General features: G+C 40.7%; 1 protein-coding gene across 5 annotated transcripts in view; it reads right to left on the bottom strand.

The window, feature by feature from the left end:
- Positions 1-15,417, bottom strand: part of LOC107046270 (F-box only protein 21) — a gene marked incomplete at its 5' end in the record, with an annotated part of 94,753 nt that extends 79,336 nt beyond the window's left edge. For all 5 annotated transcript variants that reach the window (XR_001461529.1, XR_001461530.1, XR_001461531.1 and 2 more), the window contains 2 exon segments: positions 14,934-15,087; positions 15,287-15,417. Coding sequence is in view for 2 of the 5 variants with exons in the window: in XM_015268857.2 (XP_015124343.1) it covers positions 14,934-15,087; positions 15,287-15,417 (285 nt within the window).
- Between the last annotated feature and the right edge of the window lie 2,735 nt (positions 15,418-18,152).

Raw genomic sequence — 18,152 nt, 5'->3', positions numbered from 1 at the left:
TTATTTTCCCGATTAATGTCGAAATTTTGATTAATTATTGACTGGAAGTCGTTTAATAATCCGGTTTTATAGAGGAAATCTAATCCGAGAATACATTGATCATTGATTTGAGCGAAAACAACATCTAACCTCACCGAGTTGTTACCGACAGTGATGTTCACTCTTTTAGAAGCGATGTAGGGGAATTTTTCACCCGAAACAGTTGTGATCGAGATGCGTCTGGCGACATCCTTCAGTTCGTTCCAATTATTTTTGAATACACCAGTATTTACGATGGTGATATCTGCACCGGTGTCGATAACCTTCGAGCAAGGAATTTCATTGATTTTTCCTTGCATTTTCAATCCCAAAATCAACTTACTATCGTCAACCGAGATTTGACAGTGATTACGAATTTCAGAGTTTGATCGAGTCAATTCGGCCCCCCTCGAATTGATTCTCCCTAGTTTTCCGAATTTTGTGAAGAATTGTTTTGATTTTGATTTTTTTGTTGTTGTTCGCGAATCTATTCTGTGAAAAATGACGACTGTCGTTTCTGAGATTTCGGGAAGGATGAAATCGTTAAGGAGGGTTGTCGGTTCGGTGATTGATTTGTTGATAGCTCCTTTGATTGTCACTTTGTGTAGCGAAACATTTGTCTGAATAGTGACCGATTTTCCCGCATTTGAAACAAGTCACTCGATTTCGGTTGCTAGAAAAATTTATCTAATTGTTGTTGTTATTTGATGGAGCGTTTCGAAGATGTCCGTGCGAACGATTCGACTGTTTGATTCATGGCCCGTTTGCTTTGTAACAATTCCGAGATCGATTTGAGTTCCGTGGTACGTTCGACAGCTTTCTGTAAAGACTCAAAATGTTCTGACCGAAGAGTGTATTCAACATCCGGATCATTGATCCCACCAATAAATGAAAGGCATGCAATACGGCCTCGATTCTCCTCTGGCATGTTGAGGTGAGCCAAACGGACAACACGCTCAATGTCCTCTGCAAATGTTTGGAAAGTCTCATCTTTGGTTTGTTTAGTTCATTGAAATACATTCGCGAGAGGTGTTTTTCATCAAAACGATCATTCAAAAGCTCCGAGATCCGTTTAAATTTCTTCTTGTCGTCATCGGAAATTATTTCTAAAACCACCTGAGCTTTCCCGCGTAAGCGACTTAAAAGCTGAGCTGCTTTCGTTTCGTCTGACCACCCGTTATTAGCCGCTGCAATCTCGAAATGTTTTTCATAACGCGACCACGATTGTGTACCGTCATATGTGTCCGGTTTGATGAAGTTATTTTTCGCGATACAAACCGAGAATTGTGAAGCAGAATTAGAAGCGATAGTGTTAGAAGTAAGATTAAAGGGGTTATGTGTAGGTCTGGGAGTAGGAGCTGTCATTTCCGACGGAAGATTCTGGTCACCAAGGGGCTGCACTGGTTCATCTGCACGATGAACGATCACAGGAACCGACTGTTGAGACGTGTGTACTCCTGATCGTGAACAATTCTGGCATTTCTTCCTCTCTATGCGACGATGTTTCTCTAGATCACGGCGGATGGACTCACGAAATTCTGCTATGCTTTCTGCTTGAGATCTCTGATGATGTTCAAAACAATCCTCTCGCAGATTGTTTTGAACCTCTTCAATACGTTGAAAAAATTCTCGTCGAGAGATTGCATCCCGTTCTCTGTCAGCGCCTGGTGCAGTGTGAGGGCGGAAACCGGAAGCGAAAGGGCCGAAACGAGGCGGGGAGTGCTCTGGAGATGTGTTTCTCCCCGTTCGATGGCGTTCTGACATTTTTTTAATCGTCCGTCAGTCTTCTCACACACATTTCACTTTTATTCCATTTATTGTGAAAATCCTGAGTCGTTGGGTACGTTTCACGACCACTTCTGACACCAGTGTTGTGTTTGTAGAAATAATTAAAGGCCAGACTTTGAAATAAGGGCGATATATTATTACAGAGGTCAGCGGTAATCTATCTCAGTCAGGATCCAGCTTTGTAATGACTCTTCAGTTGTTGTTATTCCAAGAGACGATCGTTGCTAGAGATCTTTACATTCTTTTTTTTATTACTAATTCGAATGAGGAAGGGGGGACACGCTACAATATATATTATTTTTTTCATGAGAATTTTGTTCCTCCTGGATCAATCTTAGTTGTTATTCGTCTTGGCCACTTGTAAAGTACTCACAAGGATTATAATTGCCTGGTAAGAAACGAATGAAAAGAATCTCAAGAGCCGCATCTTTCTTCAGAGTGTCCCACTCGGGCTGATCGATAAGCCTCTGGGACACTCTTTTTGGCAAACAGATGTAGAATCCGTCAGCGATTAAGGCCTGGACTTTGTCTCCCCATTTTGTAGACACGACTCGAAATTCCAGGATTTTGTATGTCACATTGAATTGGAGATCTTTAATACCCTTCGTTGGAACATTATTTTCCAAACGAGCAACCTTGTTGATCTTGTCGTAATCCATCGTCTTTCGTTTCTCTCCATTCATGATACTGAAAAATCAATGAAAAATAGTTCGTTTGAATTCCAGTATTATAGAAAAATAATGGTAAAAAACGAACTAGTAATAAAATATTTACCTGCGACAATTCACTTTAGAAAATAAAGTTCTACAGCAAATTTATAATTTATTCTTGATTAGTTATGAGGTTATGTCTCATTAAGATGGAAGCTCGAACCGAAGAGCGTCCATGGAACAGCGCGCATTTATAGGGTAACGGTTGCCTTATGCAACGCATATCCCCCTCCATTAGTCCGATTTCAAAGAATATGATACATATCCCCTCCATTACTTCCCTTTTCCGGGAATATGACTCAGTTTTTCACAATAATAATAACTGATCTTTGAAATACACATCAGAGATAGGTTGTGCTGGACAAAAAATATAAGATCCCGAAAAATCATAGCATAGCGTTGAATCACAATAATATAAAATTTTTCTTTGATCATCTCGGCTATATGCACTTATTGGATAATCATCTTCTTCATCGTCTGATTTAGGTAAAGAGAATACAGTGGACTCTGGTTAGAGGCATATTGGTTAGTGTCGAACTTCCCCTCAATTTTTTTGTCTCGCCGTTCGAGCGCTTCCCCCACTCTGTCCCCACGCAAGCCCGAGAGTAAACACTCCAATATTTTCTTCAAATTGCTATTGTCTTCCGATTCCAGTAAAGACTAAAAATAAAATATGCTGCATTTGAATTGTCGATCAAAAAATTTAGTCCACTTCTGGCTGTCATGGGGGGAGGATCTCGTTTTGTTGGCATGAAATTAATTCGAAATTGGATTAAATCAAATAATGAAGGGAGGTAAAGAAAACGACTGTAACATTTTTGATTCACATGGTTCGTTAACTCCAGAAGAAATATCTGTTCTATGGAATGTTAGGTACAAAGGTTCTGTGATCAAATATAGTCAATGAAATTAGAAATATTGATAATAAAAAAATCGTCTGAATCTATATGAATATTGCTATTATAGTTGAAACTGTGAACTAAAGTTTATCATTAAAATAAAGTGTTGAATTGAGAGAGAAAAGAAATAGTATTTTTCGTTTTATCGTTCTCGGAAGTCGGGCTCGGCGTGAGCGCGTAGTGGGGGCAGGGAAACAGAGTCGAATTCTCCGAATTCGCTTCCCCTATCCCGCAAAACAGTCGACTCTAACCAGAGTCCACTGTACCCGTGAATTCGCACTGAATGTGAATAGCATAATTTTGGAGTTATATTCACAGATGGTATCAACCAATGCAATGTCTTCTTCATCCAACTTCATGAGGTTGGCGCACTTAAGCACAGTACTCCTCGCAATGCTTACGAGTGAAGGCGGTTTCCGTTTCAAAGTGAAGTGTGATATAATTGCGCGAGGATCTTCACTGGTACAGACTTCATGTGTAAATTGGATCTTGAAGCCTTCCTCTCCTTATTTTAACAATGACCACTTTCTATGCTTACACAGATGTACTTCACTTGCGATCGTATGTTTACACCATTGTTGTCGTTGTTTCACATATCTTATTTTCTCAATAATACGGATGTGACCAATATGTGGAATAGACTTCTGATACACACGAGTTCCCAGTAAATCACCGAACATTGTTTTGGCTTAAAACGTAATTATCTCCATGACTTGCTAGGTTACTACTATTCTCTGAAAGAGATGGTTGCAAAACTGTCTGACAATCCTATAATCGCTTTATATATGATACTCTGTCCCCCCTCATCAAAGTGAAGGAACACAGCAGTTCCGAGAATTGTTTTTTCAGTGGTTTCGATGTAAACAGTTCTGAGAATTGATGACCGCCAGCTGAAAATAGGCTCCGTAGGAAAATCCTGTCCTACGCATTTCCTTCGCAATGTCGCCAGTAATCAGTTCCAAGAATTGTTTTTTCACTCTGCTTGGCATGTGGTCCTTGGGAGCATGTTGATTCCTGCACCCGATGGCGCAGTACTAAGCAATTCCGAAAAATACGTAGACGTAAAAAGTTCCAAGAATTGTTTTTCTACTCTGCTTGGAATGTTGTCCTTTGAGAGCATGTTGATTCCTGCACCCCCGATGGCGCAGTACTAAACAATTCCGAGAAATACGTAGACGTAAACAGTTCTGAGAAATTGTTTATTTTCAAGAACTATAAGAATTTCTCAAGATATTCAAAGGGGCCATCGAGAATAGATAATTTACTCTAATAACAATACTACGTGAGTGCTTAGATGTAAAAAAATCACTCGATATCAGCTAAACTATAAAATTATCTCGAGCATGAAAATTATCTACAAAATTATCTCAACCGTTGCGTATATGTACGTGGAGGATAAAGTATCTCATTATCTAGAATTTTATCTAGAACTTTATCTGATTTGGAATTTCATCTGCAAGGTAACTCCTTCTCTCCTATAAAAGAGAGGCGTCGCGCTCGAAGCGTTTTAGTTCACGAGTGACTAACCACTGTGAAAGTATTGTTCAGCGTTCTCATTGAAAGACAATTGTGCGTGCGTGCATTCAGCAATGAAATAATGGATAACAAAACGTGCTTAAAAATTTTAGCTATAATTGCGAATGCCTACAAGAAGGCACCAGCCCCAAACTCTGAAAAATGGATCACATTGTGTCAAAACTATATTCAACTTTTTGGAAAAGTACTGCGCAAGGAATCCAATGATCTGTCAGTGGGGAAGAAAAGACGACTTCAAACTATGATGTCCTGCCTCCATACTTATTGTGAAGAATTCAAACAAAAGAAAGCACAACATCATGGTGGTAGTATTGCTTCAAACGAGCATCAAGCTGGAAATAATGTCGTCTGAAAGGATTTGAACTCAGCCTTCAAGACTCGCGTCAAAACTGGAGTAATTGTCAATCTGAGTCATAAGGATCCTCAGGCTTTTCTGCAAGATACGAAATTGCTTGCAGTCATTCAATTCCAGGATGCTCTAAGGAAACAAGGGAATATCAAGGCCAATGGTGTCCTTGCCTGCACGTTCCAAGTTCATAAGAATGGCGAACTGATTGAGGAAACTTCAATACCAGGAATGAGATCATTCTGCCCATCACCAACACTGGGGAATGGTTCGATCACAATATCATGGAACGACTGCTTGCTAAGGTTGAGGATATCCAGGAGAGGGACTCAGGATGGGAGCTCACTGAAATCAACAATCTTTCTATTAACATCAACAAATATGTGCCACTGGCAGTAGGATTGAGTACATTCATTCCATTGCCCAAACTCATACAACTTAAGAAAGCAGTAGTGAACATCAAAAATAATGACGTACACTGTTTTTTACGGTCAGTCACTACAGCACTCCATCCTGCTATCAACAATACTGATCGTTTAACCTCATACCCTTATTACTCCTTCATTACGCTACCAGATGGAATAACAAAGCTCAACTACACCGGTCTGCAATTTCCGATGCAGCTGAAAAATATCCCGAAATTCGAGCTCGTGAATCAATTATCAATTAATGTTTACGGTATTGATTGTGACAAAGACATTGTACCGTTGTATTTAAGTAAAATTATTCATCTTTTACTGCTGTGTGACAATGCGCAATTGAAGAGCGATCAGCAAGCCATCTATCACTTTGCTTGGATTCGCAACTTATCCCGATTGGTCAAGTCCCAACTTTCAAAAAAGAAAGCAGCAATGTTCTTTTATGATCATTGCCTTGCACATTTTATCACAGTAAAATCATTTGAGAATCATGAGAGAGATTGTCTGGCAATCAACAAATGTAGGATGGTGCTTCCCGAGGGCAAAAATATTTTGACTTTCAGGAATTATCGATTCAAGGAAATGGTTCCATTTGTGATCTATGCCGATCTCGAGTGCATTTTGGAGCCTACAGAGTCGGACTCGCTCTTCCAAAAGCATGTACCATACAGTGCCGCGTTCTATTTGCACTGCGCCTTCGATGAAAACCTCTCGCAATACAAGATGAAACGTGGACCAGATTGCATCGAATGGTTCATAGATGAACTGCAGATAGTAGCGCGTGAGGTCAATGTGCGCTCGAGCACAAACGTATCGATGGAGCCACTCAGCCTCAAGCAGACTCAGGATTTCATTAATGCCGAAACTTGCCAGATTTGCGAGAAACCTTTTGATCCAACTGACATGAAACACCACGATCACTGCCACTTCACGGGCAAGTATCATGGTCCAGTTCAACCAGGATGTAATGTCAACTGTAAGAACCCTCACACCATCCCCGTCGTATTCCATAATCTCTCAGGCTACGACTCTCATTTCCTGATCAAGGCTCTTGCCACACAATTCCCCGGCGCAGTTGATCTCCTGCCCATCAATAAGGAGAAGTACATCTCATTTACGAAACATGTTGATGGCACTGCAGTTAAATTCCACTTCCTCGACTCCTACAGATTCATGGCAAGTAGCTTAGAAAATTGGCCTCCTACCTCACCGATCATAACAAATCAATTACCCTGAAGCATTGCAATGGCGACCCTGAGAAATTCCACCTCTTGACGAGGAAGGGAGTTTTTCCCTACGAGTACGTGGACTCTTGGGAAAAACTCGAGGAGATCTAATTACCCCCCATCGAGCAGTTCTACTCCAAATTGAATGATGAGAGCTTTTCGACTGAGGATTATGCACATCCGCAGAGAGTCTGGGACGTTTTTGGTATTAGATACTTGGCTGAGTATTCCGACTTGTATTTGGCGATAGACGTCGTGCTTTTGGCTGACGTCTTTCAAAATTCCCGACACACTTGCTTCTCCGTGTATAAACTCGATCCCCTCCACTATTATACTGCACCGGGGTTAGCGTTGGACGCTATGCTGAAATGCGATGGTGTCAGCCTCGAACTTCTGACGGATATTGAGATGCATTTGTTCATTGAGAGAGGAATTCGAGGTGGTGTGGCTCAGTGCTCCAATCGGTACGCTTGTGCCAACAACGAGTACATGGGTGAGAAATTCGACCCAAGCAAGAAGATCTCATATCTGATATACTTCGATGTGAATAATTTGTATAGGACAGCGATGTCGCAGTACTTACTCTCCGGATCCTTCCAGTGGATTGATCCCTCAATCATTGATGTGCACACAGTGCCAGATGATTCGAGCAAAGGGTATATCCTTGAAGTGGACTTGCAGTATCCCAAGGAACTGCACGAGACTCACAATGATCTACCACTTTGTCCCGAGCACTTTGCTCCCCCAAATAAAAAAATCTCCAAACTCATGACGACATTGCTCCCCAAAAAGAATTATGTGATTCACTACAAGAATCTCAAGCAGTGTTTGAGCTTGGGACTGAAATTAATGAAAATTCACCGAGTACTCGCGTTTGATCAGGCGCCATGGTTGACGCCCTACATTGACCTCAACACAGAATTGAGAAAGCAGTCGCACAATGAGTTTGAGAAGAATTTCGTCAAACTCAGGAACAATGCAGTGTTTGGCAAAACCATTGGAAATTTGAGGAAGCAGAGGGATGTGAAGTTGGTGACTAAATGGGAGGGTAGGTATGGAGCTGAAGTCCTCATTGCCTAGCCCAACTTCCACAGCTGCACCATTTTCAGTGATGATTTGGTGATCATTCAGCTGGACCGCACCAAAATGTTCTTCAACAAGCCCATTTACACTGGTTTCTCAATTCTCGACCTATCCAAAACGATCATCTATGACTTCCATTATGAGTATGTTAAGCAAGTGTTTGGAGATAGTGCTAAGCTCATGTACACCGACACAGACAGTCTCTTGTACGAGTTCAGAGTGCCCGACATTTATGAGTGTATGAAACGTAACATTGCCAAATTCGATACATCAGACTATCCGAAAGACAATGTATATGCAATGCCACTTGTGAATAAGAAAGTATTGGGACTTATGAAGGATGACCATAAGGAAACCACGGAGGAAATCTTGAGAATTTAGAGGCCCATTATCTTCGATCAATCCATCACCCACTATGAGATTCATGCGCACCAGCCTTTCAACAACGATGAAATTAGCATTGCCGTTCAGCACCAAGATTTGTGCCAACTCCCAAGTAAGACCTCGGTCCATGTCCAGAGGCACTTGACTAAAACCAATGGAGCACCCGTTATGCATACACGACTGGTAAACCACTGGTGACTGGCTTCACCTGTTCGAGGAAATTCGCTGCCAGTTGAACGCCATTGTGATTGATAGAAACAAAACTGTCGGTCTCACTGCACTGATGAAGAACTATGTCTCACAAACGCCGAATCAAGCAACTCTCATGGAGAATGTCGGTTGGATACTCAACGACGACCAAACGACAATCATTAATGCCGCTGGTTACTTTGACTTCTCTATACCATTAAGTATGCTGTTGGGCTTTGCTGAAGACTATGGAAGAATCATTATCAATGCCAAACATGAGCTGGTTCTCACACGAGGAAACACTGATGTGAATGCAGTCATTCAAACATCACCAGCAGACACTGCACCAGAGGCATTCAAACTCTCCTTGGAGAAGGTGGAGTGGATGATTCCCTATATCAAAGTGGCTGACACCAAGAAAATTCATCTGCTGAACTACATCGCCAAGGACGCACCAATTCCTATCAGTTTTCGAGTCTGGGCGTCCTACGAGTACCCACTCTTGCCCGCTACCTCGAAACACGTCTGGGTAGTGAAATGCTCGACTCAGCTGGAGAAACCGCGCTATGTCATCTTCGGATTCCACACTAATCGCAAAAATCAGTCCAATAAGAATGCCAGTCGTTTTGACCACTGCAACATTCGCGATGTCAAGCTCTTTCTGAACTCTCAGAGTTACCCTTACGGAAATTTGAATCTCGACATCAGTCACAATCAATACGCATTGCTCTACGATATGTATGCGAATTTTCAAAACTCTTACTATGCCAAAGAGCCGGAGCCGCTCTTGAACAAGACAGATTTTCTTACACTGGCACCACTCATTGTAATTGACTGTTCGAAGCAGAATGAGTACTTGAAATCGGGGCCGGTGGATATTCCCCTTGAGTTCAAGTCGGATCGCAATTTTCCCGCTCAAACAGCAGCCTATTACTTAATCTTACACGATCGTGTCATCGAGTATCACCCAATCCGTGGAGGCGGGAAAAACATGATTTAAAACACTTATAATTGGTACCAATTTATTTACACTGTTATAAAGACATATTTGTGAATAAAGAAACGTTTCTCATTTTTTATTACAACAAAAAATCGATGTGTGTATGAGTTTTTTTTCTTTTTTATTATTTTTTTTTCTGAACATTGCCCAAAAAAAGACAATAACTCAAAATCTCCTTTGTCTCTTGAATGTTCCCCATTTGTGGCGTTATTGCTGCGACCTCCTTTGAACTTGTTGTCTTCACCTAGGACGTTTTCTGCTGGGAGGAAGCTCATCATCGCACGACATTGACGAAGTACTAGCCACCGGCTCCTCCTCCTGCGTCTTTTCCAAATGAGAATTTTCCTTGGAAAATTGGTTGTGGTCAGTGGGCTTTTTTTGCTTAACCACTTGTTGCTTTCCGTTAGTTATCAAGTCACCAACATCACCACAATGATGACGACGGTTTAGAACGACTTTGTAGTTCCCCTGCAAGTCGAGGAAATCCTGCAGAAAATCGCAGGCACTTTGCGTTGGATTGTCCCCATAGTGATTGCTGATAATTTCATCATATTCACATACACATGGTGACATTGCGAGCAATAATTGCACTTCATCATCACTCAAGTGGTTGATACTTTTTTCTGCCTCACTACGACAACTTTTCACAAGCTCAAAATTCTCCTTCAATTCCAGGAGGTTGTGGAGACAGGCCCAGGCTTGTTGTGGTGCATTATCACCATAATGGCGAATGACAATGTCGTCATACTCCACCAGAAATGGTGGAAGTGCGCACAGGAGTTTCACCTCGTTCGGATTCAAGCGCTCCATGATGAGGACAAATTTTTTTTGATGAAATGCAGTTGCCCCCCCCCCTCAAAAATTTGAAGACGCAGTTTCCCCCACTCTTCAAATTTTTAGAACAATTTGAGACGCAATTCCCCCACCACCAAACTTCTTCTTTCCTCTTTGTTCTTGCTTCCCATTGTCCTGTTGTTTGGGGTGTAAGAAAATGTTCTGCCATCTGAAGTTTGTGTTCCCAGGTGGCAGGGAGCATCATAATTTCTGCTTTCTGCTGTTGACTATTTTGTGGAGTATTCGGCATCTTGCGATAATGCCTTACAATGTTCAAATTCTCCCTAAAGTGAATGACGTTGCAATAAAAGCTGAAGGCTTGAGCTGGTGGATCGCGATTACCGTAGCGTCTTTCAATAATACCAAAATCATCCTTCTCCCATGGTTTTCGAGTACACTGTGCATAGCGCTCTATTAGCTCCGGATCCCCATAGATTTTAATGATATTATGCATCATTCCTCAACCATCAGCCGGATCATTAGCAAAATATGACTTTATAATAGCACTGCACTCGTATTCATAGGGGGCTACACTGCGCAAAAATCGTAATTCATCTATGCTCAAGTAATCCATCATGATGACTGGCTGACTTCCCGTTGAGCGCACAAATATCGGCGCACGTATCTACGCATCATGAATGCCAAGGGAAAAAAAGAAACATTGTCAATAACACTTCCAGGAATTCTAGAGACATGTACTGCGCAAATAGATGACTCATCAGATTTTTCCAGGAATTGTTTACCACCCCCCACCACCACACTGATATTGTGCATGATGATGATGCAATCAAGTCGCCAAAGTACTGCGCTCGCTCACCCGAAAAATAAAAATCAGTCGAGCACACTGTAAAGATGGAGGCAATTTTGGACGTTCAAGGATTTCAAGGTTATCGAGACACTTTTGTAAAAGAGCTAGCAGTTGCGTATGTGGATGATACTGAAGAAATTGATTATACTTTCTTCAATATATGGCTCATCAACAACTTCCATGAAATATCCTGGAGAGCCGGCAATACATCATACACTGATGTTCCCAAAATACTCCAGAAGATTTCCAAGGACGTGACGAACCTCTATGTGAAAGGATTGCAGAAGAAACAACGGCTTCAGCAAATACTTGGAAATGCTCACGCAGTAATCGACTTGGAAGATTGGAATTGTCCAAAGTTATCATCATTGACCATTTCAAAATGCACCAATCATATCAGCCATTACTATAGATCGCCGTACGTTTGTGCTATTGAAAATGTGAGACGACTAAAATTGTGGTACATGAAAAACCATCTGGCGGGTGGATTACGCAAATCACTAGACATGTTCTGTACATGCAAAAGCCTGGACGGATTAAGCGCTGAAGACATTTCATTCTTCCCCAAAAACTTCCTCTTCACGATCGCTTCACAAAGCATTGAGAAGGTGTGAGATAAGTTGCCGGAGAGTTTACGCAACGACAAGGAAATCGCAAATTGTCGCAGATGTCACCTCCATCATCCTTCAAATGAACTTCCACCAATGAAAAAAAATTGTTCTCTTTGCAAAAATATCTCAAAATAAATATGAATAAATACAAATAAAAACATCATTTATATAGAGTCTTATTTTTTTGCCCAATCGTCTTCTAATAATTAGAAATTTTAAAAATTTAAAATCACTAAAAAAACGAAAAAATTGAAAAAAGCCCAGTATTTTCAACAAAGCGGATTTTTACTGTACGGTAGATAAAATGGCGCCCTTACCGACTATTGACATCACCTTTCAAGGTAACTCGTCCCCACTCCCCACGGCGTCAACCGTCCATCCTCTTCACAGCCTATTTCCCCTCATGCGTGACGTCACGTGGCCACACCTCCGCGTGCAACGCTGCCGCCGACCTCACACCGTCGCCCCCCCCCCTCCGACCCTACCCGCCCCGCGCCCCCCTCGCCCATATTTGATCCACAAGCCCCCTTGCCTGTCTACTAATGTACGGAAAAACGAAATCTGGATCTCGTATTACTTCATCGATAAATCGTTGAAACATCTGCGCGGCATTTCGAAGTCCAAACGTCATGAATGAAAATTCGAATAAACCGAATGGTGTAATTATTACTGTTTTGCAGATGTCATCAGATGCGACAATCATGTGGTTGAATGCACGAACGAGATCGATAGTCGAAAATATTTTCTACCTACGAGGTAGGCGGTAAAATCTTCCAGTACGCGAACAGGATATCTATCCGATATCGTTCGAGCGTTAAGTCCACGATAGTCTCCACAGGGTCGCCAGTCGCCAGACTTTTTGGGCACTAGGTATAGCGGGGAAGACCAGGAGCTCTTCGAACGAGGAGAGATACCCAGCTCCATCATCTTTTGAAATTGCTGTTGGACGATAGCTAATTTGTCTGGGGCGAGACGACGAGGTTTACTCGATACTGGTGGTCCAGGTGTTGTTGCAATATCATGAACCATTGAATGTTTAGTCAGTCGGAAAATTCCATCTGGTTTGGTTATTGACGGAAATTCGGCAAGAAGGTTGGTCCAAGACGAGTCGGTCGGCCGGGAAACTTTAATTGTTGAAACGATATTGGATAATTACGCTATACATGGCGTCGATAACTCAGTCGTTGAATCTAATAGGCGATTAATCTTTAAATCCGGCAAAAGTCCAAAGTGCGCGAGAAAATCGGCACCAATGATGGGTTTTTCAACATCCGCAATAACGAAACGCCAAGTGAAATCCTTTCTAAGACCGAAATTGAGTGAGAGGACAGTACAGCATGTACTCCGTTGCCTTTTTCTTATTTGGGACGAGCGTCTGTGGATATACGCACAAATCCGCGCTGGGGTCTATTAGGTATTTGACTTTTGTAAAAATTTCCGACACGAATAGGCGGTAGGAACGGAAAACTGGATCGTTCACTGCCGCTAACGATCCGACGATGCGTTTCCCGATGACATCGAACATGGAGGCATGTATCGTTTGGCCTGGTCACCAAATTTGTAATGGTACCAGCATTTGTCAAATTTTTGAATGAATGTCCTTGAACGAGACTTTGAACGCGAATGTGAACGAGAACGTTGATTTCTGACTGCATCCGCCAATTCTGAAATGCAAGCCTCGAGACGCGAAAATCTCTGTTCTAGAACGGCAACGGCTGGATCGGCACCTGGAGAAATGGCAGTGATACTTGGTGGTGACGATATCTCCTGTAATTTATCTGCGAGCACAGCCATTTTGTCCAAGATAGAATCTGCCTGCGTTGCCAGGGTCGATTGTGTGTTGGGCGGCAAGCGCGAAAGCCATTGTGTTTTTTTAGAATGTTCTCTGGAACGGTATCTACAAGGGATTTTAAATGTAAAAATTGTGAGGGCTTACGATCACCGAGGACCTCTTTATCCACGAACTGGTGGAATCTGCCCTCCTGGGTAGCGGTGAGTCTTTCCACGAGGGCGTCCCTTAACGCCTTGTACGGAGTTTGAGCTGGTAGATGCAGTATAATATCCTGGACCTCGGCTGCAGCAACAGTATCAAGATGAACGGCAGCCATGTGAAATTTGTCCAGTTCATCCACGATTTCGGCAAGGTGGAATTGCCCTTCGAGTTGAGCAAACCAGAGTTCAGGACGCTCAGGGGAAAATGGTGCGGGACGAACTATAAAACGTCTCAATGCCTGAGTTGTGTTAGTTTCCTCGCTCATTTTCACTAGATGTACTAACAATGTTTGGAAGTGCACTAATCACGGCGAAAATTGTTCGTGATAATTTTCACGGTGCAGCACAACGTCCTGGGTGCTCAGCGATGCACCAAGATGCACAAAAAAAAATCACACGCGGTAACGACAGCGCACGAAACGATAGGAACGCTACCGAGCACCATGCCAAAACCCAACACTTCTCGAACAATCCACGAAAAACCACGCGACCAAAAATCACTTCAATTTTAACGGAAAACAGCACAACTTTAACAATAGCATTCATTAACACGTTAATGCGGCAATTTTATTCGTCACGTTGAAGGAATCACGTCGGGGTCACCACTTGTGGGAGTTCGGTAAAGGGTAGATGGGTTTTGTAACGTATAACACGCGAAATTGATATATATATCTAATTAGATTTATTCACAGCAAAACTAACTAGTCTACACCATGAGAGCTGAAACGAGAGTATGCTCTCGCGACAATGGTATTAATCATCTGATCGAGGATGTCCAAATTATTACGAATCGTCGCGAAGTGTTGTGGTAAGGTATGCGGTTGCTAAGCCAAGCTTGAACATGATACATTAAAATAATCTGAAATAGATATATAAGTAGCTTCGCTACACTAAATTCAGAATTTTTAGGTGTCCCTGAGTGACGGGGCATCGAGTTGAAATTTCGAGATAAAAATCCAACAAAAAAGCAATCTAAATAACGTTGCGCAGATAATGGAGACAGACCCTAAAAACTTTTTTTTGGGGATTCACGCATGTCTGAATCGTCAAAATTGATTGATCATTCATCAAAATCTTGACTCATACGTACCTCCACTGCAGTCGCTCCATTATGAACATTATACCTCTCAATAGGGCATTTCGATACTCCACCTATCCTTGGACAACTGTTTTTCGTCAAAAATTGACCTCCATTGAATACGTCAATGTAGAAACTCTCGATCTCTTCCGACTCAGGAATATTACTACGGACAAATCGAATAAAAACACTCATTGAAAATTCTAACGTGGAGTTGACAGATAGATTCAGCCAAAGTAAAGACAATTTGAATTTCAAATTTAGGTCATTTTTCTTTCGAGGAAAAAGGTGCAACGTTATCGACGTGTATAGGTAAATGAATAAACGAAACTGAATTGAATAAAAATTGATAAATTTTCAATTACTATTTCTCTTTCCAACGGAGAAGGAAGTGGGCAGGGAACGATACTGCTTCACAACGCACTCCCAACCGCCTAGCTGCACTCTCGAATACTATTGCAAGTGTTATTGGAATTCCCCGCCTGTTTTCTAAAACCTGAAAGAAGAAAAGTAATTTCTAAACGATTGCCAAATGTGAGAACAGGAATATTACACATTTTCCCAAATTATGAAATTCCCTCGAAGAGAAAAGGTTTTGCAAAATTTAATGTGAAATTAGTCTTGATCCAGACAATATAGAACATTGGATATGATTCAGTACAATAAAATTTATGAATTATGAAACTCTGTAAAAAAGCAAAAACAAATGTTTTGGTAAAAAAAACTGCGCCAACTGCTCACACTGATTTTTTTATTTCATAGCGAATTTTTTTCCAATTCTTATTCGATTTAGAACTATTTTGCTCTTAGACAACTCATTGTACTCTATGACCATTCATTTGACATTTTGGACTTGGCTTTCTTTTTTATTCCTTTGGATTTTCACAAATTTATACTTCCCAATAAGAATCAAACCAAACATCTTCTTGACACAGTTTTTTGTACACTGATAGAAAAGATAGAACGATCTAGTTGCGATTGACGAGGCTTCTTACCACGATTTGTTAATAATGAAAGAAGGGAATTCTTTTTTGAATTAAAGAAGGGAATTTATATAGCATTGCACATTTTTGTGTCATCATAGGAAATGTTTAGATGGGATTTGAGTGAGGTAAGAGGGGAACTGGGATTATTCTCAATATGAATAACCAAAAAAATTTTACTGAAAAAAATGGATAGTCCAGACCGGGATTTGAACCCGGGACCTTCCGATTATGGATCGGATGCTATCCCAAGTGATTTTATTCATTAATAATTAACGAATCGTGGTAATAGTTTAGAAGCCTCGTTAACAGCAACTAAATCGTTGTATCAGTGTATTCTTTCAAAAATGGATTGATTTCCTTCCAGGAACAACCGAAAAAAATACTTACTTGATAAAAGTTTTTTTTATCTTTGGCTTTTGAATGGAAGCTTTGTAATCGTTTAAATTTAAATTTTGGATTTTTTGTGTTATATTAACCCGGACTTTTTGGATGATACGGTCATCATCTAAAAAGTCCGACAATGCCATTTTCAGACTGTTGGTATCTATGTGAAGATATGTATGTGTGTGACCATATTTTTCTTCAATTGTTCGCTGATAAATCAATGGAATTAAATCATTTTTCTTTACCAAGTATAAGTCAAATTCAATTCATATATTAATTCCTAGAATTTTAAATTGTTTCTATAACTGAGAAACCGTCAGTGGCCCAGTCATGGAACCCTTAAGAAACGGGGGCCAGTTATAGATTGTTTGTATTGTTTTCAATGACTTAGAAGTATTCTTGAGTGGATGTTCTTAGCTTCAGAGAAAGTATAGTCGATAGTTTCCATTGAACTTGGTTCATCACGGTGAACATATAGTGTCACATGGATTTTCGGTTAAGTGTAACACTGATTCCACAACCGGTACCGGCTTCCTAACTTGGTCACTGACAGTAAGCCAGAACCTAAAACACAAAAACAAAAGTTTTTGTAAAGAAAACTGCGCCAAGAAATAGTTTTGTTCAGTTTTTACTGGAAAGCTGGAATTTTTAAAGAATAACAATAAATGAAAAAGAAAGCCAAGTCAGAAATCTCAAATAAATCGGTATAGTACATAAACAGATTTCTATAAGAAAAATAGTTCTGAATAGAAAAAGAATCTTAAAAAAGTTCTCCATAAAATAACAAATCAGTAGGAGTAGGACCAACGTCCTTGGCGCGGATCAACAGATGGAGGATTTGATTGATATAGATAGTGAGTAGAAAAAATCCGCGTCAAGAACGTTGGTCTTGCTCCTAGCGATTTTTTATTTTATGGAGAATTTTTTTAAGATTCTTTTTCTATTCAGAGCTATTTTTCTTATAGAAATCTGTTCGTGTACTACACCGATTTATTTGAGATTTCTGATTTGGCTTTCTTTTTCATTTATTGTTATTTTTTAAAAATTCAAGCTTTCCAGTAAAAACTGAACAAAACTATTTCTTGGCGTTTTTACAAAAACCTTTGTTTTTGTTTTTTAGGGAGATTTCACCATTTTTTTCAAAATAAACACAGAATTGTTTTCATATCATTTGATATTTGATATTTTTTTTATTAAAGAACCAAATAGCCGACGCCAATTATAGGGTCAAATCATTATACAAATGTTGCCTAAATTGAATCAAATATACATATGTACATACATCATAACAATCATAGTAGTTATATAATGCCGATTCTGGCGCAACGTTTTTGGCGTCGACCTGGTCGTTGGGGCCCAGTAGGGGGGTCAGATGAAAGTGGGTGGGTGGGTGGTTAATTAATTCGCGGGGTCGCGGTTTAATTCGCGGTTTCATTCGCAGTTTGATCAATTAATTCGCGGGTTTTTCCTTCGAAGTGATGAAAGGGTTAATTAATTCGTGGGGTCGTGGTTTACTTCGCGGTTTAATTAATTAATTCGCGGTTTTTTCCCTCGAAGTGATGAAAGTGTTAATTAATTCCGCAGATCACGGCTAAATTCGAGGATCAATTGATTAATTAATCAATTAGTATACCCAAACTTCTCAGCACACTGCTGCGAGGGGTGAAAGGGTTAACTAATTCGCTGCTGTAGAAATCATAGAAGGGGCTCCTCTTCTTCAAACATTGACACCTGGCTCCACTTGACATGTCTGAACTTGAGTTTTCCGGTACTTTCTCGTTTGCCGCCCCCCTTCGTNCTCAGCACACTGCTGCGAGGGGTGAAAGGGTTAACTAATTCGCTGCTGTAGAAATCATAGAAG

This window comes from Diachasma alloeum, unplaced genomic scaffold (genome assembly GCF_001412515.2).
Source record: "Diachasma alloeum isolate Michigan unplaced genomic scaffold, Dall2.0 Dall_scaffold_01260, whole genome shotgun sequence".
NCBI classification, from domain to species: domain Eukaryota; kingdom Metazoa; phylum Arthropoda; class Insecta; order Hymenoptera; family Braconidae; genus Diachasma; species Diachasma alloeum.
The sequence above is the reverse complement of the archived record's forward strand: the minus strand, read 5'-3'. Positions and strand labels throughout refer to the sequence as shown.